This window comes from Onychomys torridus, chromosome 9 (genome assembly GCF_903995425.1).
Source record: "Onychomys torridus chromosome 9, mOncTor1.1, whole genome shotgun sequence".
NCBI lineage: Eukaryota > Metazoa > Chordata > Mammalia > Rodentia > Cricetidae > Onychomys > Onychomys torridus.
Genome location: NC_050451.1, coordinates 109,596,288 through 109,623,820, shown reverse-complemented (window position 1 = coordinate 109,623,820; position 27,533 = coordinate 109,596,288). Strand labels below are relative to the sequence as shown.

Genomic DNA, 27,533 nt, shown 5'->3' with positions numbered 1-27,533 from the left:
TGTCCCCACTCAGGGCTGTGACTGTGCGTGAATGAGTCTTGCGACCCTTGCCCGTCTCTGACTTTCTGACTTGCTCTGCCTGTCTCTGGTGAGCCCTTCTCTGTCTCCTTTCCTTGTAGCCTGACCTAAAGTCGACTTCCATTCTTCCTGGTGAGGAGAGAAATGGTGATGTCCGGGGGGAACAGGTTTCCAGGAGGCAACTTTGCATGAAACAATTTGGTACCATTTAAAATTTTGTTACACCTAGCTGCAACATTTTTCAGAAATAAACCCAGCTAGGGATGTTTTAATAGCAATCTGGGAGTTGGAAAGAAAGCCCTCTGCAGAATTAAATCCTTTTGTACGTTATCTATTTATGTCAGCGAGAAAACAAGGCAGACGTTGAGGAGGGCTTTAAGACTGCGTGTGTTCTCTGCCCCTTGTTTGTTTTTATCAGGGAGTTTGCTTTGAACAAAGTCAGAAAGACTCTCAACTGTGAGGCACCTGACAGGAAAGCTGATGTTTTAACATTAGCCAAATTGATAGCCTTTTGAACAAGGTCAAGTGCCTCGGTAGACTCTGGGAGGCAAGATTGTGAAAAGTGGCTGTGTTGTCAGCCATCTAGGAGTAGGCTGAGCTTCCCTTTGGAATTTCTTTAGCACAATAAAGGCATATAATTTTTTAAGCAAGCTGCAGAAACCACCAGCATGCTCTGCAGAGGGGACAATTGAGCCTTTCACATGATCTGTTAAAGGGGTTGTCAAGCTGGGGCCTGGTGTTTCTATGTAGCTTTTTTTTTTCTTTCTCTAAACATGGAAGTTGAGTTGCGGCTGCTGTAGTACTATAGTGTTTGGTTTCTAACTTATTGCCACCAGCAATTAATAGCTGTGAGGATGGGAGCTTAAACTTCCCAAGAGGAAATTTGGCATGAACAGAATTGCTTTCCTTTGTGATGAGGAGGTTGCCTTATATTGCACTGCCTTCAAAACAGCTCTGCTCATCCTAGACCGAAGCTCAGTCAAGTAAGCTGATCCCCCACACAGCTCATTTTCATCTTAGACATTTAGCCCCTGCTTCTGGCATACAGTGTTTAGAAGCAGTTGTTTGTTCATTATCTTAGATCCTTGTTCTAGCCTGATGGCTGAGCCACCTGCAGGCCTCCTAGAGTGAACAGTGTATGAAGTTGGAGGGAGTTGTGTGGTTTGGATTCCCGATGAATAGCCTTAAATGTGTTCTGTCGGCGCGTCTCCTGGTGTGTAGAAATAGCTATTCAGAGGACTGAGTGGCTTGTAGTGATGCGATTTTTTTTAATAACATAAAAGTGACTTTTCAAACATTGATGTATGTTTCTAGTCTTCAGTTCTTTTCCCTCACTGCTTAGGCTGTAGTTATTTGTTTAGTTCAAATCTCACCCCGGTCAGTTCCACAGGGAATAGCAAAAGACAAGGCTGGGCTGGCCACAGATGTACATGGAGAAACGCTCCTTGGGGCATGGAAACTTCTCATACTGTGGATTGGTCTAGTCTGTGCACCTGCAGATTGGTGAGGCGTGGAGAGGGAAGGAACCCGATACATCTAGACACCTTTCTTATCTGCTGGAGTTTCCCTTCCACAGAGGTAAACAAGGTAAGAGTGGTTATCAGAAGCCAGGATGTAGGGGAGCCGCACTCACCAGGCAGATCATTTTGCCTGTGAAGACAGCTGCCCACAGCAGAGGAGAACTCAGCAGGCTGCTGGGAGCACAGCTTGCTTCTCGGGAGCATCCTGAAGTGTGCAGAGACACAAGATCAGTGTCGAGGTGCTGATCATTAGTAGAGCACCAGTCGCCCCTGTACTTGTGTGAGGATCCCTAATCCTGACATTTGAGTGAACTATATGGAGAGGTGTTAGCTACAGGGAACATTCGTTTAAGAAGTAGCATTTAGTTATTATGTATAAATAGTCTCTAGGAGGAAATAATAAACCATTTAGGAGGGACAACTAATGGTTAATAAGGAATGTAAATAGTACACCCCTCGTCCCTGGGGCAGGATCCAATTCAAAGCCTCCTGTGGGGAAGTCCCCAAATGCTCTGCTCCTGAACCGCACTCAGGCTGTCTGTCCTGCTCCTGACGGTTTCGTTGTTACTAATCTGCTCCGTGTACTTCCTGGAGTGTCCTGTGTGTGTCAGAGCACAACTCTCTGTACAGCTGCATGCTTTGGAAAGTGCATGGATAAAGGATATTTTAGTATTTTTCTCCCAGAACACATCAAGAACCATGCATGGATTTATGCTTTTGTGTGTGTGTGTGTGTGTGGTTGTGCACGTGCGTGCGTGCACGCGCGCCTATCAGAGATCAAGCTCATGTCTCATCCCTCAGGTATAAGGAGCTTAAGTTCCTGTTTCCATCTCATCAACACTAAGGTTGTAAGAATACACAGCTGCACCTGCCTTTAGTACATGGGGAGTCTGGGGATCAAATTAAGGTCCTCAGCCTTGTATGGCAAGCAGTAACTGACAGCTGTCTCCCAGCACACATGTGCCTTATATTTTTAATGGTTATAGAACACTCCCTTCTAAATCTCTACTTTAGTTGGGTAGTTATTCAGTTTGTGAATGTACTGGTGTATATGTCTTAAAGTGCTTTCTGCAAACCTACTTATCCTGTTAACTGAAAACCGTGCCCTTGTGCTTGGCAGTGGTGTCTCCATTTCCTCTGGCCTGATGTGTTTGGGGTTTCCCTGAGCAGCGATCCCTCACCCCCCTTAGGGCTAGGAAGGCCACTGCTGGTGGTGTTGGTTTTGGTTTTAGGTAGGGTCTTGACTTCCAAAGCGCTCTTTCTCCTTGCCCATCTAGTGTTGGGATTACAGGTATAGGCCGCCACACCTGGCTGGAAAGTTGGTTTTTTTGGTTTTGGGTTTTTGTGGGGTTTTTTGTTTGTTTGTTTTTGTTTTTGTTTTTTAAGACAGGGTTCCTCTGTTTAATAGCCTTGGCTGTCCTAGAACTTGCTTTGTAGACCAGGCTGGCCTGGAACTCACAGAGATCCACATGCCTCTGCCTCCCAAGTGCTGGGATTACAGGTGTGCACCACCCACCACCACCACCAGCATGTGTCTGTGTAGCACAAAGCCTCAAAGGCCAGAGGACTCAGCTTGTCTCCGCACAGTAGCAGAAAGCAAAGTATATCGGTGTCCCTGTTCTACTCAATTCACTGCCTAAACCATCGATAGTGACTCTGGCTGTGCGTGATGCATGGTGAGCACTTGGTATTCTTATGTCTGTGTATTGTCTGTTCATGGTGAGTCCCACTCTGCCCTCCAAACTGTAAGGCAGTTGGTTCTTGGGAAGACCTAATCCTTATTGTTCCTTTCTAGCCCTCTAGAGGAACAGGGTGTGGTGTTCCCAGTGGAGCGGAGAGGCGCTTCTGTGTTGGGCATTTTGTTGAGGCAGGTGGAGCCTGTAACACTGGCCTCAGTTTGCGAGTTTTGGCTGTTGGAGAACAGCAAGATAGGGAGAGCTGAACTTCTGCATGCAGGGGACATCGTTTGGAAGTGTTCATACTTTGTGGGACTTACAAGCGTTAACAGATGAATTTGAGTTCTGACTCGAATGTTCTCAGTCACTCATGTTCACTAAGCAGTGAGGTGGCTGCCCTTGTGCCCCTTGTGGCGAGAGGACCCGAGAGGACTCAGGTTCCAGAGGCCCGCCAGTGCATCAGTCCCTAAAGTGCAAGTCTGCGGGCAAGGACTTAACAGCCTGGAAGACGCAGTCACACTGAGAAAGGGCTGAATCCGCGTCAGCTACCCAAGAAGGAAGGGCGACAGTTGGAACTACTCAGTGAGTCATTTCTCTGCTGTCCGTGTTTCAGGAGTGTGAGGTTCAGGAATGTTCCCGCCACCTTTGTGCGGTGAGCCTCAGGCACTTTGCGGCTGTACCCGTTTTTTCTGCCTCACTTGTTTCTCAGTTCATTTGGCCGCACGTGTGAGAAGTAAGATCTGCCAGGCTTGCTGGTAGTCACCGGGAACACAGCGGCCTGTCCTTCCTGGGGTGCTAAGACCCGGGTAATGAAAGGACTCACTTAGAAATGCTTTCGTGTAGCCAGTGTGTGTTCCTCTCACCTACCCTCTCCAGACAGAGAACATTTCCCTCATCCCCAGCTGGAAGAAGGCCACACTCTGGTGTATTTTTTCACACAAGCTATAGGCTTCCCAGGAGGCACAGGGGCTCCCGCTGTTCAGAGAACTGTTCACACGGGTGAGGCTCCCACTCTTACACACTTGTTTTATTGGGTAACGTAGGATGGAAACTATGGATCGCATTCCTAGAAAGAGCGGAGGACTGCCCTAATGGTGTCCTCAGGAGCTTCCATGCCTCTGCCACTGCCTCAACCTCATGCCAGGCCGCTTTGATTTCTTGCTTTGTAGAAATGAAGATCAGTCTCTCTGGTGTATTTCATTTCTCCTGCCATAAAGTGCATGCAGAGTGACTGGCCACTGTTTTATACAGTAAGGTGATGCTCCCCGACTTTTATTTTGGTAGAATAATAATAGTTAAGCCAATCCCCTGCTCTATGCAAGGCACTGTTATATGCCTGTTAGATGCATGGTTTTGTGAGTTCTCACGACCCTGGGAAGCAGGGAGCCCTCGCAGTTCCTGTACAGGGGAGGAAACGGGCTTCGAGGGCCTTGGTAGCTGGAACTGCATCATAGTAAGCTGCAGAGCCAGGATGGCAGATTCCTGGTCAGGTTTCCTGAGATCTGTGCCTGTATACACACACTCACACACTCTTACTGACAAAGATAAAGGTGTTCACTTAAGCCTGCCATTGTGAAGGGAAAGAGATAAGAAAGGTTAAAAAAAACAAACCTCATTAAAAACTTGAAAATTCGAGCTGGAGAAATGGCTCAGTGGCTCAGTGACTCGCTGATCTTACAGAGCACTGACGCTCAGACCCAGGGCTTCTGTCGGCGGCTCACGACTGCCTGTAACTGTCGCTCTAGGGAATATGATGCCTTCCTCTCCAGAGTATCCTCACACATGCAGCATGTGCACATGTACGTGTATGCACACAAATCTTACACACACACACACACACACACACACACACACACACACACACACTGCTGACTTTGACATTTTTATCTGTGCATTGAAAGGTAGGTAGCCCAGGGTCAGGACTAAGATCATGGAGATTTAATTTCAAGCTTTAAGCTTAGTTTATCTAAAAAGGTTTTGTTTGGGAGTTTGGGGGCTGTTCTAGTTAAGGTCACTATCGCTATAATGAAACACCAGGACCAAAAGCAAGTTTGGGAGGGGAGGGTTTATTGGCTTTAACTTCCACATCATAGTCCATCACTAAAGGAAGCCAGGACAGAAACTCAAGTAGGACAGGAACCTGTAGGCAGGAGCTGATGCAGAGGCCATGGAAGGGAGCTGCTTACTGGCTTGCCCCCAGGGCTTGCTCAGCCTACTTTGTTGTAGAACCCAGGACCACCAGTCCAGGGATAGCACCACCCACAATGGGCTGGGCCCACCCTCATCAATCACTAATTAAGAAAAAGCCTTACAGCTGGAATTGATGAGGGAATTATGAGGTTTCCTCTTTTCAGATGATTCTAGCTATGTCAAGTTAACATAAAACTAGCCAGCACAGGTCCCATAGGATAAAGCAACATTTCGTCATGGACAGTGTCTGAGTCAGCTGTTTGGAGATGCATGAATGGGCTGCAGAATTTGGGACAGAGCCACCAGGCTGCCTGTGAAGGTAATTTTAGAACCAAGAAGACCTGGACTATATAGTTGTTACTTAATTTTCTAGAAGTTTTCAATCCCCTGTAATGTGCTATAAGTAGTTCTAGTTTCTCCTAGAACAGTGTTCTGAGGCCTAGGAAGTTTGCAGGGTCCTCACTCCCTACAGGCATGTGGACCTCTGACCAGCAGGGTGCTGAGGATCCAGCTTCCTGATGGGATTGATCCCACAGTTCTGTGTCCAGATCTCCTTGCTGTGGAGAAAGTTCCTCCCAGGGAAAGTCTGCCAGGAGCCCCGCTCTGGTGTGAGGAGAAGACACACCTGCATTTCTGTATCAGAACAGTTTAGTGGAGGTAGGAGCTGCAAGGCTCTCCTCCTGGGCACCTGGGATTGCCTGTTCCCCACCACAGTCTTTCCTTATGCTCCTTTGTAGAGGAGCCTCCTTGCTGTGCTGAAGCTGGCCTTGAACTTGGCTGTGGTAACTTCCAAAATACTGTGTCAGGATGCCTTGGTGTCATTGCCTGGGGACCATGCTCCTCTTCCTTTCCTTCTACCTTAGAGGACTAGCTGCCAACACCCAGCTGTGTCACAGCTCTGAGAAGACAGAGAGGATGATGCTGCAGTGAGCAGCTAGACCACAGTACACGTTCCCAGCCACGTGGCTAGCATTGGTTAGTTGAGTTTAAGCTGGTAGTTTAGTTAACGTGTTTATGACCTGACGTGGGTAGGGAAGGCAAACTTAAGTTCCCAAAGTGAATCCCTCTCCTGTGCTCCTGTGTGCTGGCACCTCTTTCTGAAGCACAGCAGAAGCTGCGGTCGTGTTGAGTGTTAGGGCACGCTGCGGTGGCCTTTGTAAGATAGCTTCCACATGTCCTGATCCAGCCGGTGCTTGGTGGAAATGCGCAGGACCAGGCAGACACAGCATAGATAAGAGGGCTTCTCAAAGACCCCAGGCTCCCCTCCTCCTGCTCTACTCACAGGTCGATCTGACCGCTCCATCGCTACTGTGGTTCCACCCCCCCAAAATAAAACCACCCCCAAAACAAAACCAAAGTTTCAGAAAGTAAACGTTTTCTTCTTGATGTCAAATCTTAAAAGTAGCAGAAATAGTACATCATTAGTACATACTTTAAACTTTCTAGCCCAAGTAAGGTAGCACATACTGGTGTAATTGATATTTTAACCAAGAATTTCTAATATATTACTAATCTTTTAAAAATATCAAAGTAGTTTTATTTTCTTTTAATTAGACTGACATTGACATTTAGTCTCTGCTTACAGCACATCTGAATTCAGAATAGTTTGTGTGTGTGTGTGTGTGTGTGTGTGTGTGTGTGTGTGTGTGTGTGTTTGCCCGTGCTCTGCTGTACGTTGTATGTGCAGGCTAGGCTCAGCCTTAAGTCCCATTATTCCTTGTTTCTTGAGGCAGGGATTCTCATTGGCCTGGAGCTTACTAGTGACTAGGCTGTCTGTCCAGCAAAGCCTGGAGGACCCACGTGTCTTCATCCTCAAGCACTGGGATTACAGATGCCACCACCATACTCTGCTTTTTTTTTTTTTCTTTTTCATGGAGTCTAGAGCACTCAGGTTCTCATGGTTGTAAGGCAAGCACTTTTCTGACTGAACCCTCTCTCCAGCCCCAGAATACCCACATTTTAAATGCTCAGCAGTCACACGTAGCTACCAGCCACCTCACTAAATACCACTAAATATTACTTGTCCATAAATTGACACATTTAGCCTCAAAATAGGAGTTTGTCACGGAGAGGGGTGAGTCACTGGATGAGGTAACATATTTGTGAATCTGTAGGAAGAAAACAAATGATGTTAATGTAAGCCCAGGGATACTTGGAAAGTTCACTCCTAAAGTGCTTGCTTGCCTGGTGGCATCTGTATGTATCCATGCACCCGAGCATGTATTTCAGAGTAAGATTATTAATATCTTTCTCCTGGGACATGCATGTTGTTGATGCCAGCACTCTGCGTTTTCTCAGTGGAGCAGAGACTGTCAAGCCTCCACGGCATGGTGCAGTTAGCTCAGCAGTGCTCAGACCTGAGCAGAAAGGCCTTGTACTCTTGTTCTGTCTGGATGTGTGGAGGACACAGCTTTGTGCAGAACAGAGGAATGAGGCACCGGGTACATGCTTCCGTCATGCTTGGTGTCCATGGTATGGGGATAGTGGTGGGCTTAGGGCAGGGAGACCTCAGGGTTGCTATCTGTGTGACTGTCCTTAAAGAGCTGATTCCTCAGTGTCCATGAGACATGATGTGTAGTCTGCCAGAAGATGTGCCAGTTGAGGGTCAGATTTTACTGAAGCTGAACTGTACATGGCTACTCAAGACCCTTGGAACCCGTGTGATGGGCCACTGCTCTGTAGGAGGCCTCGTACATTGAAACCCCTCAGTAACCCCATGACAAAGAGAATAGAAACTGCCACATCAAAGACAGGGGTATTTATTTATTTTTAAGTTTCTATTACATTTAATTTAGTGTGTGTGTGTGTGTGTGTGTGTGTGTGTGTGCGTGTGCGTGCGCGTGTGCGTGCGCGTGCGTGTGCGTGTGCGTGTGTGTGTGTGTGTGTGTGTGTGCGCGTGTGCACGTGAGTTGTGCTTTAGCTGGTGAGTCATGTCTCTGTCCCAAAGAAGGATGCTTAAAAAATTGTAAGTACACAATTTGCACTAAGACCACATCATCCATCAGTAAGTAGTAAAGCTAGGAATTTTTGAAAAATAATTTCTAACATGAAATTCTCCAAAGCAGATGGCCTAGTAGAGTGCTTGCCCAGTTGAGTGGCATCGGAACCATCTGGAGGGTTTGCTGAGACAGTGCTGGGCCACCCCAGAGCTGCTGATTCAGGGGTCTGGGGTAAGCTTGCATTTCTAATAAATTCCAGATGCTGGGGCTGAGCTTTGAGAGGCTCTAGACTGCTATAATGAACCCTTACACATTGTCTTCAATGGTACTCTATATTTTGGGGACCTGAATTTAAATTCTGGCTCCCTCCGAAACCTACTGTACTGCAGCTGGTCTCTGCTGCCCCTTCCCTGTAAGCCTGCAGGAACTTGTGAGCAGAATGTCCTGTGGACATTTGCCCTTCCGCCCCAATAGCTTGGGTAAGTTGTTAGGAAATCGGACTAAAGCCGGCTTTAAGAGCCTTTTTGCGTAATTGCTTGACCTCTTTGTTTCTGAGTTTCAAAAACAGCTTTCATTACCTCAGAAGCATTATTAATTTTTAGGTTATGAAGTTAAAGAAGAAAAAGTGAGGTTGTCTGAAAGAGCCTATATATAGACTTGTTATAGAATTATCGATCGCTTCTCACCTATAGAAAAATGCGTGCTGCGGTTCCGCAGGGCTTCCCCTGGGCTCTGTACTGCTTGTGTCAGAGAAAGGGGATGCTTGAAGCACTCAGTGTTTGCAAGGGAGCGAGTCCCGGTCCTCTTTGTGTGTCCTGTGACTCATGGACACGGAACAAGTTCCCGAAATTCCTGTCTTGTCATCCTCTCTTCATTAATGTTCTTAGCAGCGTCCCTACTGAGAACAACTGTCTAAATGGGATCAGTTGCACGGGTTCTGGGTAACTGGTATTAATATCACTATGACGTCAGCCTCTAGCCAGCATTTCTCCTGTCCATTTTCCAGATGCTGCTGGTTACAGTTTTCTACAATCTTTACTTCTCTTCACTTGAGAAGTAGATTAATAACTTTCAAAAGCCACGGTCCCTTATAAAAACAACACATCTGAAACCCTTCTCTTCATTTTCTGTCACGTGGTTTTAAGATGGACAGTTTTCCTTATATAGATACGTTTGATCAATAAAACCACCATTCGGTGACCAGTTCTAGAATTTGAATGCTTTTGAAAGTGCCCTCTAGAGTGGGGCTTGAACAACTTCTTGGTTCTACAATAGAAAACTGAACTCACAAGTGTGTCGTTGGAGGTAGTCTGCTATGCAGGTAACCCTCCATCTGGGCGGCTGAGAGCCTGGTGCTCCTGTATGCTGGGCTACAGTCTTTAGATCCTCATGTGTTATGTTTTAATGCCACACCCCCCCTCAGCTGAATATTTGCATGCATTTTAGAGAAAAGGCTGATAACTGTACAAAGACATGGGAGCAAGGGCCCCCACTCGGAGCCATTCCTTCGGACTCCAGTGCCACCCATGCATTCAGAGGAAGCTGGGCGAGACTGTTAGTCATCTCTTGTTCCTTAAGCCATGGTTCACAGTTTCACTGTTCACATCAGGCAGCAGCCACGCAGATTACAGTAACATTTGTTTTCTCCCTCACATGGGATTTCCAGTAAATCTGAAGTATCCTGCGCATTAGTGCCCCACCTCTCGCCTGCTGCACGCCCCTCCACCCCTCACAGACCCACTGTTCTTGGTGCCCAAGGAGAACCTGTTACAAAGTCCATGGAGCTGAATTGTGTAGCTTCCTTCTGGGGTCTTGGCAGTTGGGGTCAGGGCACCAGCCATTTGAATTCATCAGCTTGTATTTTTCAATTCCTTCCCCCTCTAGTTTTGTAAACTTCAAGTTGCCCCGAATGCATTTGCACCTATGAGCGTGCACACTGGAGTCCACCCTTAATCCCAGAAGCTTCCTTTAGGAAGCACCACGTTGCGAGCTCGCTCACTCACCCCTGGCAGTGCTGCACTGTGTCAGGTGCAGTTCTAGGTATGGGAGATGCCTTAGCTTGAGGCAAATATAATAATCTCACTGCAGCCAGGTCAGAAACCCCATCTGTCCCGGTCACCGTCATTGTTACTCATTCTGCCCTTCTCGTTCACAGATAGATCTGTCTCTCTGGCTGTGCACTCTTTTGGGCAGAGGCTGTATCCTCACCTCTGTGTCCCAGAGATCTGTCATGGCACACATGGACAGGTTCAGTAAATATCTGCGGAGAGTACGTATGCATGCATCTTGATCACAGCGTTTGCACACAGGAAGGGTGGCTCTCCATTGTCTATGCTCACCCTAGTCACAGGAAAACAAGGGCTCTCAAATCCCACTTCAGGAAGCTGGGAGTAGGAGTCAATAAACAAGTCTCTTATGTACATGCACAGACAGTATAGGAAGGCCCAGGCTTGTCACCTGGTTCAGAAGCACATCCCTGCTCTGTCCGCATCCCCAGCTACTAGGTTTCCATGAAGAATCTTCACCTCAGCTGTTAAGTGGCTTTCATCCTCTTGAAGAGAAATCAAGGGAAGTCCTAAATTCTTCATGAGCAAGAATGATGAGTCTCTCATTTCTCAGTAGAGCCTACCAAGAGTTGCCACTTCCTCTGTTTGCTATTTTAAGAAGTGGTATTCAGGGTCTCATGTGTTAACATTCAAACTGAGACAGAAGAAATGTCTAGAAGTTCAAAGGAAGCTCTTAATGGCTGAGGGAAGAACAATGGGGTTACTCTGTTAGTTTTTGAGGCTTGCTCTTTCCATGGCTTGTAGACCTTGTGTTGGACCTTAACTGAACTATGTTGTGGATGAACACTTTCTAGGTTGGCTGGCTTCCAGAGGCATCCAGTTTTCCCAGTACTGGGAGTATTTCCTGGTTTGATTACCTTCCCATCTGGAATTCTGGTGTGCATGAACATGGGTCATCTCATCCAAGGAAGCATGTGCATGGTTCAGAAGGCCTAGAAGAGTGTTCAGTGCCAGGGCACAGAGGCCTCACCATCCTTCATCCATGAGCACAGTAGGATGTCTCTGCACTGGCAGCTACTGTGTTCGGTACCCTAGAAATGCTGTGATTTTCCTGTGCATCGCTAACCTGTGTTCATGTAGTCCCTTGAGATGAGGAGCACTTTCTCTAGGCCATTCTGATCCCATGGCCCTTGTATCAAGCCATTCCTGTGGGACTCTGTGTACTGACTGGTTTTGTGTGTCAACTTGACACAAGCTAGACTCATCAGAGGAAGGAGCCTCAGCTGAGGAACTGCCTCCTTAAGATCCAACTGTAAGGCATTTTCTCACTTAGTGATCAATGGGGGAGGGCCCAGCCCATGGAGGGTGGTGCCATCCCTGGGCTGTTGGTCCTGGGTTCTATAAGAAGGTAGGCTGAGCAAGCCAGTAAGCAGCTTCCCTCCATGGCCACTGCATCAGCTCCTGCTTGTGGGATCTGCCTTGTTTGAGTGCCTGTCCTGACTTCTTAAGGGATGAACAGCAATGCTGAAGTGTAAGCCGAATAAGCCCTTTCCTCCTCAACTTGCTTTTTGGTCATGGTGTTTGGTTGCAGCTGTAGAAACCCTAATACAGACTCCTTGGACACCATATTTATCCTTGATGAGGAGACCGTTTGTAGGCAGTGGGCCTGTCCGATTCCAGCAGAATTTACCTCCATCTTGCCCTGATAAGTGCCACATAACAAGCAGCTTACTCTTCTCTCTGACCGAAGGCTACACCCTGCTGCCTCTGTGGAATTACTCTAATAAGAGTGCCTCTCTGAGCACCTCAGTCGCCACCCACACCCCGCCCGGACACGAACTGCATCAAGTCACTTCAGCTGATAATGTGAGCTTTATATCAGCTTTGTGCTCAGCCTCCAATATCAGTGTCATCTCTATTATAGTTCTCTCTGTTAGGTCCTTTGTCCTTCTGTCTTTGTGCATGTCCCTGCCGTCCTTGACTGTTTTATTTCATATGTTCATAGACAGTGGAGGAAATTATCTGTGAGTAGATCGGTATGTTGAATATATATGAAGCATTCACTAAAAGAAGGAAGAGACATGACATGCCCTGCAAGCAGTAATTGGGGTATATTTTATAATAATAAGGTACATCTAGTGTGTGCCTATGGTCTGTCAGGCTCTGCCTTTGATGTGTGTTAACTGAGCTGCCCAACAGTGGTCCCTGATGACTGTGCGTCTCCTCTCCTGTCACCACTGTTCTGTCTGGCCTTCAGTGTGATCACCACAGCATCAGAGCCAGGTTCTGCAGGAGACTGAGCTTCTGGGGCCTTCTGGAAGAAAAGGCATCCCTAGTTTGAAAATCAAACAAGGCACATGTATTAGTTACTTTTTCATTGCTGAGAACAAGAGAGCCTGACAAAAGGACCTCAGCAAAGGTTCATCATGACTCGTAGTTTGAGAACGCAGTCATCGTGACGAGGACAGCGTGGTGGCGGGACCTGAGACATCGGGTCATTAGAAACATGGGCGATGGCTTGCTCAGCCTCCTTCCTTCTTCTTCTAGAGTCCGCAGCTCCAGCCTGTAGATGGTACTGTTCTCATGTACCATGGCTCTTCCCACTTGAGTTAACCCAACCTAGAAGAGCTCTCATGCATGTGCCCAGAGGTTTCCTGTCACAGCATGGAAGCAATACTTCTTTAGACTTTTCTTCCCACCTCGCCTAACCTGATAGAGAAAATCTTCCATGGGGTGCCCAGTACCTCCAAGGTGGTACTAGATCTGGCCAGAGGATGACAGTACAAACTGACAGGGCATGAAGTGAATGAAAATAAATTATTCCTTGTGGCCGAACCTCCCTGAGCAAGTCATATTAAAAGTTTACCCTCTCTGGGCAGTGGTCGCACATGCCTTTAATCCCAGCACTCTGGAGACAGGTAGATCTCTGTAAGTTCGAGGCTAGCCTGGTCTACAGAGTGAGTTCTAGGACAGCTAAGGCTATACAAAGAAACCCTGTCTTGAAGGAAAAAAAAAAAGGTTCTGTCAGGGAGAAGAATGAGTTCTGGGTGACTGAGGGCTCAGTCATAATCCAGTCTCACTGGATGTTCCAGACCATTAACTTAACTTGTTGGCCTAGTTGTTGGGTGGGCTAAGTGTGGTCATATGAGTGAAACCTCTTGAATGTTGCACTTTGGCACATAAAAACAAGCTACTACTTATATTTTCAGTGTTGCATCTGGTTACTGAATACCTCCAAGATGACTTCTAGGTGACTTGAGTCACCTAATTAATGAAAGCAGTATCCAGTGTCCTGACTAGGTAAAAAGACCTTTGACATTAGGAAAAAAAAAAACCTTTTGAGCAACTCAAACTTTACCAAATGGTTGAGAAATAATTACTGAATGCCTTTAATAATTGTAAATGTATTGTCTGTGTTGGTCCATAGATAGGAAACACATAAATATGTGAATATGGGAAAGTAATGCATGGAATTATTATAATAAATTACTATTATTATTTTCCTAGCAGTGTGGTAATGACAACCCTAGAGTTTAGGTTTGTCAACCATATGCTAGATCTGGCTATTGCTCATTTCTTATAAAATTTTAAATCCGTTCTTTGCCTATTTGTCCCTGGCTGCTTTTGAATTCCAGTAGCAGAGCTTATGAGTTTGACACAACCCAAAAAACGGACAAGCCCTAGAATATTTATTTTCTGGCTGTTTACAAAGTTTGCCGATTTCTGTTCATAGAACACAAGTGTTGGAGATCCTGGGAGCAGTGTTCCCAAGGAAAGAAGAAACTTGGAATATCCTACCCACTACCTGTGGCTAAGATTCCCGCCTACTTAAAGTGTGATCATGTATAAGGGATGTCAGAGAGTGTTGAGGCCACAGACTGCAGCTAATGGGCTGGGAACCTTCCCCATGGCACTGTGGGTGACGCTGGAGCAAGATTTCCTTGATTTCTTATGGAATGCCAGAGTAGCTTCCTGGAGGGTGTGCACCCATGGGTCTTTACCTGAAAGCCCCCTGGCTGCTGTATTGTAAGAGCAAGGTGGAACAAGATGTAAGGCCCAAACAAAACAAAACACTCAAAGACTGTAGGGAGAAAACCCTTCTAGTACCTTCTCCTAGGGCCTCCACTGTGTCATTGTCTTGAGTCTGAAGGAACCTCAACCCTTCTGCGGAACCTGATGGCCATTTTGTGAAGGGACAGAAGGTAGATGTTCCCATTAGCCTGGAGCCTGGGCCGGTGGTTCATGGCTGTATGTTAGACACCTTGTAAGCTGGGGATGGGGTGGATGCCGTTCTGAGGTAGTTATCCATCTTGCCCCCTTGGTAATGGAATTTTAGAAAACTGCGCTCATGTTTGGGTTTTGTTAGGCATATGGAGATGGCTTCTAAGGCGAATGTTATTAATTATGTTTATTGACTGGCTGCTATGTGCAGCACAACAAACAAATAGAATAAATGTTTTAAAAGTTGATTTAAAATCATTTGGAGAATTTTTTTCTTGTGGCAGTTCTTATTTTAAAAATAATCACTTTGTGTAAATTGTTTTGACTCTTAAATTTTGTAGGCACTGCCTGAACTTTCGCCATTCCAAACTAACAACTATGATGATATATAGCTCCAGTGTTTTGATTTTGCATTTTTTCCAGCCTCTGTCCCTAAAACATATTTTGCGTAATTATGGTTAAATATACACTTCTTTGGGTTCTGAACTTTTCTTAGAATGTAAAAATATCTTTGTCAAGTCTGCTTGGGTTAAATAATTGAAGTTAAATGTGAGCTTTTACTCACATGTTAGGTCGAGTTGTCTGGCTGCTGCTTGGACAACTCCAGTCTCAGGGGCTAACCACAGTACACATTTAGTTCTCACTCAAGGCGTATTTCAGTGCCTAGTGGCCTTCTGCAGGATGACTCAGCATCCAGATGATCCAGATGTGCTCTCTCACAGAGCTCCCTTCTCCCTGCAGGCGTATTGAAAAGGAATCCAGAGCATCTTCAGTTACAATTCTCATTAAAATGCTACATATTGGATGTTCCTAGATATCTAGAGACATCCAATATGTAGCATTTTAATGTCACTTCAGTATATATAATGTTCACTGAGATCATGTGTTTTAGATCTTGTATTAATAGTTTAAAAATAATTTTGCAGTAATTTGATAATGATGGATTTAATTACTTTGTAAAATTTTTCATTTATTTATTCTTTCTCTCTTTGTGTGTGTGTGTACATGTGTATATGTATGCACATATATGTGCTTGCTTACTTGTACCCCAACACATGTGTGAAGGTCAGAGAACAACTTCCAAGAGTTGGAAGTTCTCTCCTTCTACCATGTGGGTTCTGGGGATTGAACTCAGGTCATCAGGCTTGATAGCAGGTGCCTTTACATGCTGAGCCATCTCGCTGGCCCTGGATTCAGTTACTTCTTATAATAGATTCATACACATATAATAAACTTTTAGTTGCTTTCTATAGTGCGTGTGCGCGCACACACACACACACACACAGATACACACTTAATATGTATATACTTGTGTCTATTTTGACACACTGTAATATATAGTGACTTGAATATGGATTTCTGCCTGCAGCATAGATGTGCCCCACAAATGTGCTGGCAATGACAGTGTTAAAGCAAAGAGAGTTTTACTTCAAAGGTTGTTGGAAGTACCTGGAAGAGGCTCAGTATCTTTCATTTCCCCTGGGCTTTTTACTGTTCCCTGGAGTTCACTCCTAGAGGGTGTGAGTAGTTGATCTTGCCTGCCTGCTTTCAGTCCAGCTCATGTGTTTGTAGGTTCAGGCAATATGTATGTTGTGAGTATATAGTATTTCAGAGGATTGGGTGGTGGCTCAGAGGGTTCCATGGAGTGTTGTATGAATTAGTCCTGTAGGGACATTTAAGGCCTGGGTCAGGATGAGCCTGCAGTGGCAGGCTATGGCTGGTTCTCTAAACAGGGCAGTTCTTATGGAACTGTGGTTCGAAATGGCTGGAAATCCCATCAGAATGCAGACCTCTTGTGTGCCTAAATAAGTGATTAAGCATCACTCTGGCTGGACAGGGTGCCATGAGAGGTGTCTCTTTTCCCTCTGCAAACAAATGTGTTCTCATTCTGTTTCTTTTCAGTAGTGAAGTCAATGCAGCTATTGTAGAAACATTGGGAAGTGTTACGGTCTAGATAAAGCCCTTTCACTTTAGGCACCTTTCTCAAGTAAGCCATGATGGCTCGAGAGAAGCCATCCTGGGCCCAGGGCCATGAGCCACATGCTGAGTTCAGGCCAGCCTGGAGTTACAGTGTGAGACTCTGTCTCAAACACACAAACAAAAAGGTGTACCTGTCACTAAGGGTGTCTTGGTGACTGACTTTCCTTTGGTCTCCTAGGCAAAGCCAAAGCTCATCGAACCGCTTGACTATGAAAATGTCATCGTGCAGAAAAAGACCCAGATCCTGAATGACTGTCTGCGGGAGATGCTGCTCTTCCCTTATGATGACTTCCAGGTGAGTGGCCGCACCACTGTCCACAGAGCCGTGCTATTGTAGAACAGTTGGGAAATGTGATGGTATAGGTTGGATCGGACACCTTTTCTATATATTGATGTACTATTTGATGGGTGAACTCATGATTTTTCAAGAGAGGACCAGAGCCAGTCTTGGTGGCACAGGCCTCTATGTTCCTATTCAGCTGGGAATAGGAGAGGAGGATCCCACGTTCAAGGACTGACTAAGCCACAGGGGGAGTTCAGAGCCCCTGGACAGTGTGGTGAGGTGGACAGTGCACTGCCCCAGCATGTGTGAAGCCTTCTGTTTGCTCCCGGCAGTGTGAGAGGGAGGGTTGTTAAATAAGAGAGGAGAGGAATATGACTGTGCACCTTATTATGACTTCATATTTTGTGGGACTATTTATTCATGTCAGAAATAAATACATACATATATATAGGTTTACATGTATGTGTATGTATATGCGTACTCTGGGTTGACATAGAAGGCACAGGTGATTCTTATGTCTTAGAAGATTATTTTAGATTTTGAATCACCTTTTTTTTTAAATCAAACCTAGGACCTGTGCGTGCTAGGCAAGTGGTCTACCACTGAGGTACATCCCCAAGCCTCGTTCGCTAATTTTTAAACCAGGTATTCTTAGAATTTGCTGAGGAGCAGCAGAGGTTTGTTACACATCCTGTAGGATGACACTTCTGGACCCTGCTGTGAGATGCCCTGAAGCGTGGCTTCCCAAAGAGAAGGACTGGGGTGCTGTGAAGCCCCTCTCGGTAGCAGGACGCAGGCCTCCACTGCTGTCTGGGTGGATGCTTGATGTCTTTTTGCCTATAGCTAGGTGACAGGCAGGAAGCGATGAGGTTACTGAGGAGCAAGGGTCAGTCAGTCATCCTCCCCAGTGACCCAGGGCCACTGCAGTCTGCTCAAAGGTCTTGTTCCTATTTTGTTCTCCTGGACATTGCCCAACAGTTTCCTGTCCTCTACCTTAGTTTCCTTTTACCTGGGTGCTCCTACGTGATGCTGTTACAATCCAAGCTTGGTCTTCTGCAAACTGAGCTGGAAAATAAACTGTATGTAGATTCTTACATACTTGGAAGAACATAAGTCGTTGGTGTTAAAAGCCCTTCCGGGGCCGGAGAGGTGCAGAGTTAAGACTGTGCTGCCCTTTGTTCTTTTGTTGTTCAGTTTCTCCGACAGGCTTCTCTGTGCAGTCCTGGCTGTTGTGGACCGTCTGTCTCTGTAGACCACACTCAGATTTACCTGCTTCTGCCTCCTGAGTGCTGGGATTCACCACACCTGGTTTCTCTTGGCGCTCTTGTAGAATTGGAATTCAGATCCCGCCCAGCACCTGTGATTGATGGCTCCCAGCTGTTTGTAACTCCAGCTCCAGGGGACCTGGCACCCTTGCTTATCTCCACAGGCATCGCACACACGTGTGCAAACTCACATACAGACACATAAAGAAAAAGAACATCTCCTTTCCCCTAATCTCACTTTCCAGAATTACCCTGTTTACTATGCATGCTGTTTTTTGCTTTTTGTTTGTTTTGTTTAGAAACTCATGCTAATAGCAGTTGTTCAGATAAAACCCTTGATGTTCCCCCAACAGCAAATGTAAGAGACTTCAGTTTATACCAGGAGTGAGAATTTCGTGAGTGTCTTTTCTTTCCAGCTTCTAGAGACGCATACGTCAGCTGGACATGATTATCCTCTCTCCTTTGGGGGTGGGGGCGCTCTGAGGGCTCAGGATGCAACAGGAGTGGAGGTGACTGATTATGTGGTGTCACAGCCAAAGTCTGCTGCTCGTGTGAGTGGGATCCTATCATGGCCCAAAATGCCACACTTTGAAAATGTCCTTTGATGAATAAACCCGGAAACTGAAGGACACAAAGGAGAGCATTCTAGAACTCTGCCTTTGGCCCAGGATTTGGCACCAAATGGAAAACAAAAGCCAGTTGTTTACAAATCAGACTCTGTGTTGACAGTTTTCCCTGTAGTACTCTCCGGGAAGCCACAGGTTAGCCGAAGCTTCGTAGGCCACCAAGTGTACTTTTTTCTTGGTATTAAGGAATAATTTTGTTGTTTAGTCTTACAACCAAGAATGAAAAGTTATATTTGTGGATATGAAATAGAATTGCTTAAGAAAGAAAACAAATCACCCAACACACAGGTTTTTTTCGTGCCTCAGTATAGTCTTCTCTCCCAGTGACAGAGGACCCAAATAGTCAAATAGTTGTAGTCAGATGGTTAACACTTAGAGGAAATCCATTCATCTCTCACCCAAAACCATTTCTGTGATATTCTAAGGACAAAGAGCCTCAGCACTCTGTTCTGACCAAGAATGAATGAGCAAGTGTTGGTTTCTGTTTTAGGAAAATCACTCCAGAGTTGGAGTTTGAATGTCGGCTGTGGCCCGCATCCTGGCAGCAGTGACGGGTCACAGCTGACTTTGGACACTATTTGTTCTCCTACAGACTGCTGCTTTGTTGCCAGAGAGACTATTCATACCATCCATTCTTGCTAGTCTGTCTCAGTGATGGTACTCATTAGTGTAAGTTAATGACTTAGCAACGCCACCAAGTCCTGTCTCTGTTTTCTTAGGTGGCAAGGAGCATCACTGATTCTGTATCTCTAGAGGCATCACAAACATTTGATCAGGGAAAGCATCTTTTTTCATTCAGAAAGGGGATGATGAGGTCAGGAAATGGGTTAGATGGTGAGCCCAGCGCATGAGGATATAGTAGTGTTCTTCACTGAGCAACAGTAGTTAACTGTTAAAGCAATAGAACTTGTATAGATCTCTGCCAAGCATGTTCAAATTTCTAAAATATAAGTGTGCACAGTGTGCTGCCTTTGCATGTTTCCAAGTGAACCCCTGTTCCTCAGATCTGAGGACATCAAAGTGGCCTCTGGAAAATGAGTTGCGTGGAAAAAAGGCTATCAGATAGATGTACTTACTCAAAGATGAAGATGTTAAAACAGAAGGCTGAGAAATATGACATGTATTTTAAAAAATCAAGAATAATTCTTCATGTCAGGTAGTTAGTTACAAAGCAAATGAAATGATTTTCCATGGCAAGGAACAGGGGTGTCCCAGGGACAGGAATGTCCAGGAAGAGATTTGTTAAGACTCCAGTCCTGGTGCTTTGGGTCTGTACTGTGTCTGTCTGTCTTGGCTCTGTGGTTCTCCTGGCCAGCAGTTTCTTGGGATCCTTTAGAAGCCAATTGAAATCTCACGTCCTCTGAAGCTACTGAAGTCCACCGTGCCTTTCCCTGACTCTTCTCCTCACTGTGTGTATAAATACTTAGTGCATTGTACAGCCTGTCACTGGTGGCTGCTGTCCTGGTGCCACCCGCTGTGGGCCTGAGGAGGCTCGGTCAAGTCCCACTCTTCTGTGTTTCTGTCCTACTTGCTGTCCTCTCTGTCTGCACAGACGTATAATCCCTGACATCTGGAACGTTGGGATTGGATATATGTTGAAAATGCCTGTAAGATCAGTGATTCAGTATGGTGAATGTCAGATAATTTCTTAAGTTAAAAAAATGTAGATAAGTTGGGCGTGGTGGCTCTCATCTTTCATTCTGGGACTTGCAGACAGAGACGCAGGCAAGTGTCTGTGAGTTCAAGGCCTGCCTGCTCTACATAGCAAGTTCAGGCCAGCTAGGGCTGTATACTTTCTGATGATTAGTGGATCTTTTTCTTCTTAAAAATTTGTAGTGTTTTTCAAAGTTTATAGTTGGTATAACTTTGAACCTTCCAATGAATAAAATCAGAGGAAAAATTTTAACAGGCTGTGAATATAACCTTTTCTCATCAGAATGTTTTGTATCAAAAAGATGATTCATTGCTTGGAAGATGACATCTGTTTGTGTAGCTGAAAGTACTGCTCCTGACAGGGACATGGACTCTGTGGAGGTGGCTGACAGGACATTGGTTTCCAGTTTCCCTGTGGTGGTGTTGGAGATGACCTGCTTAACCTTGATCAGTCTACTGCATCTCACCTTCAAGTTCTCACCTGGCTCCTTACATAGGTTACTGATGTTTGTATAATTTTTATTATTGTGGAGCATAAAAGACAGTAAATATTGAAAAGGGATGTTTGGAGGCAACTTATGGGTATCAGTCATATTTCATAAAAGCTAGACGTAGGTGTCTCGTATAAGCCAGGGATAATGTTTGTAGGGAGAGTAAAGAGAGTGTTTACCCCTCTGCTGAGTACATATCTGCAGACCTGAGCAAAGATGTACAGATGAGTGGTACAAGCTGTGCATCGCTGCGTGAGTCGCAGGAAAAGGATGTCTGTCCCTGGATGAATGAAAAAAAGCAACAGAACATCCCAGTATTTATTTGTGGTGGGAAAGGAAAGGAGATGCTTATGGGCGTGTACCACCACACCCAGGCATACCACATTCTTTAAAAAGAGTGTTTGGTGATAGGATTTCTAGCTAAATGTGGGTATAGGTCTGTAGTTGTTTTTAGAACTGCATTCGAAGAAGTCAGAATGAGGTGTGATACCTCAGAAGAACCCCCCCACACACACTGAGATCCATGGTGCATCAGCCATGCCTGACCAGGAGGGTTTACCATTGAACTCCACTGAATGCCATTGAAAATGATGAAGGATCGCCAGTGCTAGGAAGTGTTCAGATTCTGGACAGCCTTCGAGTTGCCTCAGCATTGTAGAGGGAAAATATGGTAATTCCATTTCCCTGTCGGTAACATCCTGATTTCTATTTTCCCCCTGGTTCTTTTCCGCTTTTACTTAAACACAACCGATAATTATCTACAAACCAGTGACCTGGAGAGGAAGCCAAGCGCTAGGACTTACAAAGGCCTGGAAGTCCCTGATCTCATTTCCCATCTACCCTTTGGAAAAGAAAACATTTTCAGCACTGTTTTTTCCTGGGTATATATTTTTTTCCCCAATAAAGTAATCTTAGGATTTTTTACTTTTTACTAAAAATGTTCTTTTTGTAAATTCCTTGAAAATTTGACAGCTGGAATTCAGTGTCCAACAATGTGATTTTATGTGAACATTATGGGATAGTAGTTCATGTCTAGGGCTAGACCTACCTGGAAAAGATTTTATATTATATCTATAATATAAAATGTTTCCGAATTGACATTAGACAGGCCTTCAGGAGGTGAGAGGTTTCATTCTGTTCAAGTGTCAGAAAGTGACAAGAGTAGCTACGGAGGGGTACCCCTGTTCCCAAGGGGGTCATTGTGAGGGGACAGCAGCCTCAGAAGGAACACGAGAAATGAGCTTTCCTTCTGCCTTCATCAGGGTCCTTTGTAGTGTTGTAAGTTGTTCTTCGGAAGGCTTTTGCTGTTTTGGAGTTTTGGGTGTTTATTTAGAATTATTTTAAATTCTGGATAAAGTGTGTTTGTGGGTATAAATGCAGGTGCCAGTGGAGGCAGAAGCGTAGGAAGCCCCCAGAGCTAGTTATAGGTGGTGGTGAGCCTCAGGTTGTAACCGCTGAGCCATCTTTCCAGCCCCAGAGCGGGTGGGGAGTGTTGTTTTGTTTTAACATGATTTTATTTTTTGTAAATTATTTGTGTATGTGAGTAGGGTGTGTGCAGTTGTCTGAGGAGGCCAGAGAGCATTGGATTCCCTGGGGCGAGAGTTAGAGTCATTTGTAAACAGCGAGGGGGTGCTAGGAATTGCTGTCACCCTCTGCGAAGAGCAGTGTGGGTTGTTAACCACTGAGCCACCTCTCCAGCCCCTCTTTGGGGTTAAATGGGATTCTCTCTCCAGGCCCTTTACAGGTGAGCTAAGCGTTGCAATGGGGGAGGAGGGGAGGGGGCACTTCTCTAGGTGAGCAGACCATGGGAGTTAAAGGCCAGGACAGGAACTTTGACATGCGGAGTGTGGGACGCCACCCTGCGTGAATCTGAGTTTCCAGGCTAGCTTGGTGCCGGAGCCGTTCATGGACAGCCCATGTGCTTTGAAGCAAATGGCTCTGCTGATCCTTGGAGAGCCGCCAGCCTTTCTGTGTGCAGCCAGCTGCGGCACTGTTCCCAGAGCCCACTGCTGCTGCGGTTCAGTGTTGCACTGCATCCAAAGATGTTTAAGGTACAGACCAACCTGGTCACGTGGCATGTCCAGCAAAAATCAAAGGGACAGAGTTCTACAGACACACAAGACCCCCGTGCAGTTCGTCTTAGGCCTAGAGAGGGAGAGAGAGGGAGCAGGGAGCTTTCCTGATACTAAGCAGTCGTTTGGAACTGGAGATAACTTTTAAAACATTGATGTGGGTGCTGCATTCCTTTGGGCTGGCTGAACCTATTAATAATTTTAAAAAACAGTCAAGCTGGGGCTTACCGTGTAATGAAGGCGGCAAGCCCAGCCAGAGGACACCAGTCTCAAGGGCCCAGTGTCTCTGGGTCACCTGGTGGTGCTTTATGGCTGTGTTCATTTCTCTCCTTCTTCAGGTGCCTTTCACCAACTAGGAGTTGTCCTTTTCCATGTAGACTGAACCACAATTTCTCAGACACATGCATAAAATTTGCGGAGTTTTGAAGGGATAATCCTGTGAATAGATAAAGCCAAAATAATGACAAATCTGGAATGCTCTACCGTAGACTGTGAGGGGGGCTCAGCAAAGATGGTCACATTCTTTGGGCGTGTTGGCACATTCCTGTAATTCTCATGCTTCGGAGGTAGAGGCTGAAAGAGTTTCAAGGCCAGCCTTGACTACCTAGTGAGTGTGAGGCTAGCCTAGGTTCCTTAAGACCCCGCCTCCTCCTGAGGAGCCTGCAGTTCTCTGACCCAGTGTCTCAGTAGTGAGAAGCCAAGGCTACCCAACCTAGGGTTGTCTGCCTAGTACCCCACCTCCCTTCTTCTGGGAAAGCAGCTACACTCCCTCTCCTGTCTGCCCTTGCTGTCTGTTTTTCTGTCTGAGTGAGGCCACTCCCAGCTTTCTGTTCCTGGATCAGAGGAGACAAATACTTGGTCCCCATCCCTGCAGCTGGCTTAGGTTACAGCCCACCCGCTTCTCTGGGATCTCTTCTTTAGTTCATTGTTCTTAGGGTCCCTGGGGAAAGGGTGGAACTTTTGTTTCGGGCTTCTAATTAAAATCTTATAAAAAATGTTGTATATGCCCAGAGGAGATGCATATTTCCCCCCCCCCCAGGAATTAAGAGTATTTTAAGTAGTTTAATGCCATCGTAAAGTGATTAATAAAGTAACCAGCAGTGTGTGAGTGGAGAGGTGTCGAAAGTAAAGATGGAACACAGCTGCATACCTTTGACAATATTCATATTTCTTTAAATCCATATAGTGAATCTTTCCTCTTTTTGTTTCATTACAAAAAGTAACTTGAGCAATGTAAAGTCAAAGCAAATTCGATATTCATCTTTTCTCTTTTTACTGGATTTTTTTCTGTCTTTTGGTTTCTCACAGATTGCTTGCTAGCACTCAGCTCAGCTCTTGGGAAGAGGTGGGACTTAGAATTCCACATTCACAGAACTGGAATTTCTGAGCCACAGAGGGAACCTGGCGGTCCTAAAAAGCCAGTTTGCGGAAAGTTCAGGCTTTCCCCAGCATTAGGCTGCTGAGAGACAAACCTCCTCCCCAGGGCTCTTGGGTTTCCTGGCTTTCTATTCAAACCCTTCCCAGTGTCACTGCTCAGCTGCTGCCCTGGGAAGTTCAATGAGATGATCGGCTTCACGTTTCTCCTCCTTGGAGACTTGAGCTTCTGGGTGGTGTGGGTATGGGAGGGTGGGGGTGGGGGAGAGGGTGGAGAGAGGTGGGGCAGTGGGTGATTCATGGTCACATGTGTAAGATAGACCCCCTCATCCCTTTGGGATCTGGACTTGAGTTAGTTTAAAAATGGGGAGCTAAATTAAATCTCAGAAGATAGGATTGCAGCAGGTCCTGGGGCAGAGTCAGGACAGGGAGTTGCCAGGTCAGGAACTATTGCCTGTCTGTGTTCCCCCAGGTGGCCCACACAGCCCAGAAGTTTCCTACTCTGACCTTGTAGCTCGGGACCATCAAAGTATTTTCGGGGAATCATTTCAATCAAGAGAAAAGTTCTTAAAGTAAAATAATCTACTTGAATTTTTAAATTTCAAACCAGAGTGGGAGAGGGTGGTATGTTTTGCTGTTCCTGGGTCTGGGGACAATGAAATGGTTCCACTTCATTCCATAAAAATGGAAAGTTTGGCTTGGGGGTCACCAGTGTCCACACATCCTTCAAAGTGCCTTTGGGGGACACTGTGCTCCTCTCTTCAATTTCAGCTATTCTACTGGTTCTTTGGGGTTCCTTGTGAGAATCTAGTTTGTCTCTGGATAAGGTAACTAAGGATTTCTGTGTGACAAAGACTGCCAGTGTTTAACCATAGAGAGTTACTTCCCATAGTAGCTGGAAAGCCGTTGTTTCTGAATTGCGTTTTGAACTTGGGGTGTCCATCTCAGTGGTTATTTGGGGTGCTAGTTATACTCTACTTTAGTCTTCAGATGCCAACCACATGTCATAGGATGAAAAAGTCCCTTCCCCTTTCATAATTGAGTTTCATTTCCCCAGATGCCCTGTCTGTGGATTCAGACAACATCAGGCTGGAAATATTTGGAGAAAAGGAGAGTATATGAGCATGTGTAGACTTTGTATAATTGTTCCCTAAACGGTGCAGCATGGCAGCTCTTTTAGATATTGTAGTCGTCGTGTCTTGTCTTGTCTTGTAGTAGATGTTAGAAATAATTGAGAGAAATTGCATGGGATCTGTTCAGATACTCACCTAAGGTATAGGACTTGAGTATCTCTGGGTTTTATAGATATGGGAGGTCCTGGACTCAGTCCTTCAAGGTCACTGAGGGATGAGTGTAATTTATTTCTAAACATTAAAAGAGTGGGGCTGGCCATTTGTATTAGAACGCCTTATAAACTATCTTGAATTGGTGTAGACTTGGAAGTTACATTGCATCAACCTCCCTTTAACCTCTAAGATTCCCCAGAGACAGAATAATGACTGTCCCCATTGCTGTAGATGAGGAAAACAAACTATGCAAGATTAGGTGATTTACATAATGATACAAAGCAAGCAGGAGCCTCCTTAAGAGGAAAACAGAGGGATTGCTCTTTGCATTTTTGATGTTGATTTTTTGGAAATAGTATAAAGACCCATCCTTTAGCAAAAATAATTATTAGAGATAGGAATGAGAATGTGAACTCAGCGTGGTTGCAAACACCCTTAGTCTCAGCAGCACAAAGGCTGAAGCGGAAGGTCATGGGCTAAGGGTCAGCCTGTGCTACACATGGTAAAAGCTTGTCCCCACACAAACCCAGAAAAGAACTATAGTATTTGAAGGAGACTTAGCTCATTGATTAGAAGGGCTCCAGTACTGAGTGTGACTCTTAGGAGGTTGATTTGAACTTTTTATAAGCCTGGCTCCAGTACTGAGTGTGACTCTTAGGAGGTTGATTTGAACTTTTTATAAGCCTGGCTCCAGTACTGAGTGTGACTCTTAGGAGATTGATTTGAACTTTTTATAAGCCTGGCTCCAGTACTGAGTGTGACTCTTAGGAGGTTGATTTGAACTTTTTATAAGCCTGGCTCCAGTACTGAGTGTGACTCTTAGGAGATTGATTTGAACTTTTTATAAGCCTGGCTCCAGTACTGAGTGTGACTCTTAGGAGATTGATTTGAACTTTTTATAAGCCTGGCTCCAGTACTGAGTGTGACTCTTAGGAGGTTGATTTGAACTTTTTATAAGCCTGATAAATAAAACTATAGAAATTTAATGTTAATTGGTTTGGCATAGAGAAGACTATGGTTTGAATGCGACTTTTAATACACAAAATCTATAAAGAGGTTAAAATAGAACATTTGCTTGCGTTATAGACATCCCATGTCAATTTGTGTAATGGATCAGAGAGCTTTTGTCTTAATAGGAAAGCCTTATATGCAAGTAATGGATGGTGATTGGCAGTTTCCTTTTTCTATCCCTATTGACTGTTTTATTCATTCATTCCTGAAACATTTATCAAGTGTTTATCTCAGAGATACAAGTAAGAGGGAGATGCCTCTTGGCCTTAAAGGAACTCAAATCTAATAGAGGAAAAGGCATGGGCCTGCAGGAGAGTGCTCGATAATGGAACCAGCTGTTAAAACAGGTCTCAGGGACATTGTTTTAAGATTACTGAATTATAGGGTCAAATATCAGCTTTTCAGGTCTGTAGACCAGATATTTGATCAATATGACTAGAGTAGTTCAGACTCAAGGAAACTGACATGCATTTGCTGACTCCACAAGAAAAGCAAAATACTGTTTTATTAAACTATGTTGGGATTTCAATAAAAAAGTCAATCTATTTCTGTTTGCTTTGCATCTTTTCCCAGTAAGAAAGTCAGAATGGGAAGCATGTTATAAACAAGTGGATTGTCCATACAAGTGGATTGTAGAGACTGGACTTAGGATGAAGGCAGTGAGGACAGTAGCTGTGGCATTAATGGTAGTAGCTGCTCCATTTGTGACAAGTCCACTAGACCACAAGGGGATCTAACCTGATGGGTTCCAGCCTTGGTTTTTAAGTAATGATAGGGAAACTCTCCTACTATGCAAGACCTTTTCTTTCTGTGACCTGATTTTACCCCCTGATTGATTAAAGTGGTAGGGGTTTTAGTGTTTAATTGAAAGTCAATTGGAGCTCAAAGGCAGTTTTTGACATAGCAAATATGCTTAGCTCTA

General features: G+C 45.2%; 1 protein-coding gene across 26 annotated transcripts in view; it reads left to right on the top strand.

Moving 5' to 3' along the window:
* The window catches only part of Dock9 (dedicator of cytokinesis 9), a 273,772-nt gene that overhangs the window by 103,672 nt on the left and 142,567 nt on the right, over positions 1–27,533 (top strand). For all 26 annotated transcript variants that reach the window (XM_036199716.1, XM_036199735.1, XM_036199731.1 and 23 more), the window contains exon 2: positions 16,729–16,845. In XM_036199716.1, coding sequence (XP_036055609.1) covers positions 16,729–16,845 — 117 coding nt within the window. The remainder of the gene's footprint in view (positions 1–16,728; positions 16,846–27,533) is intronic.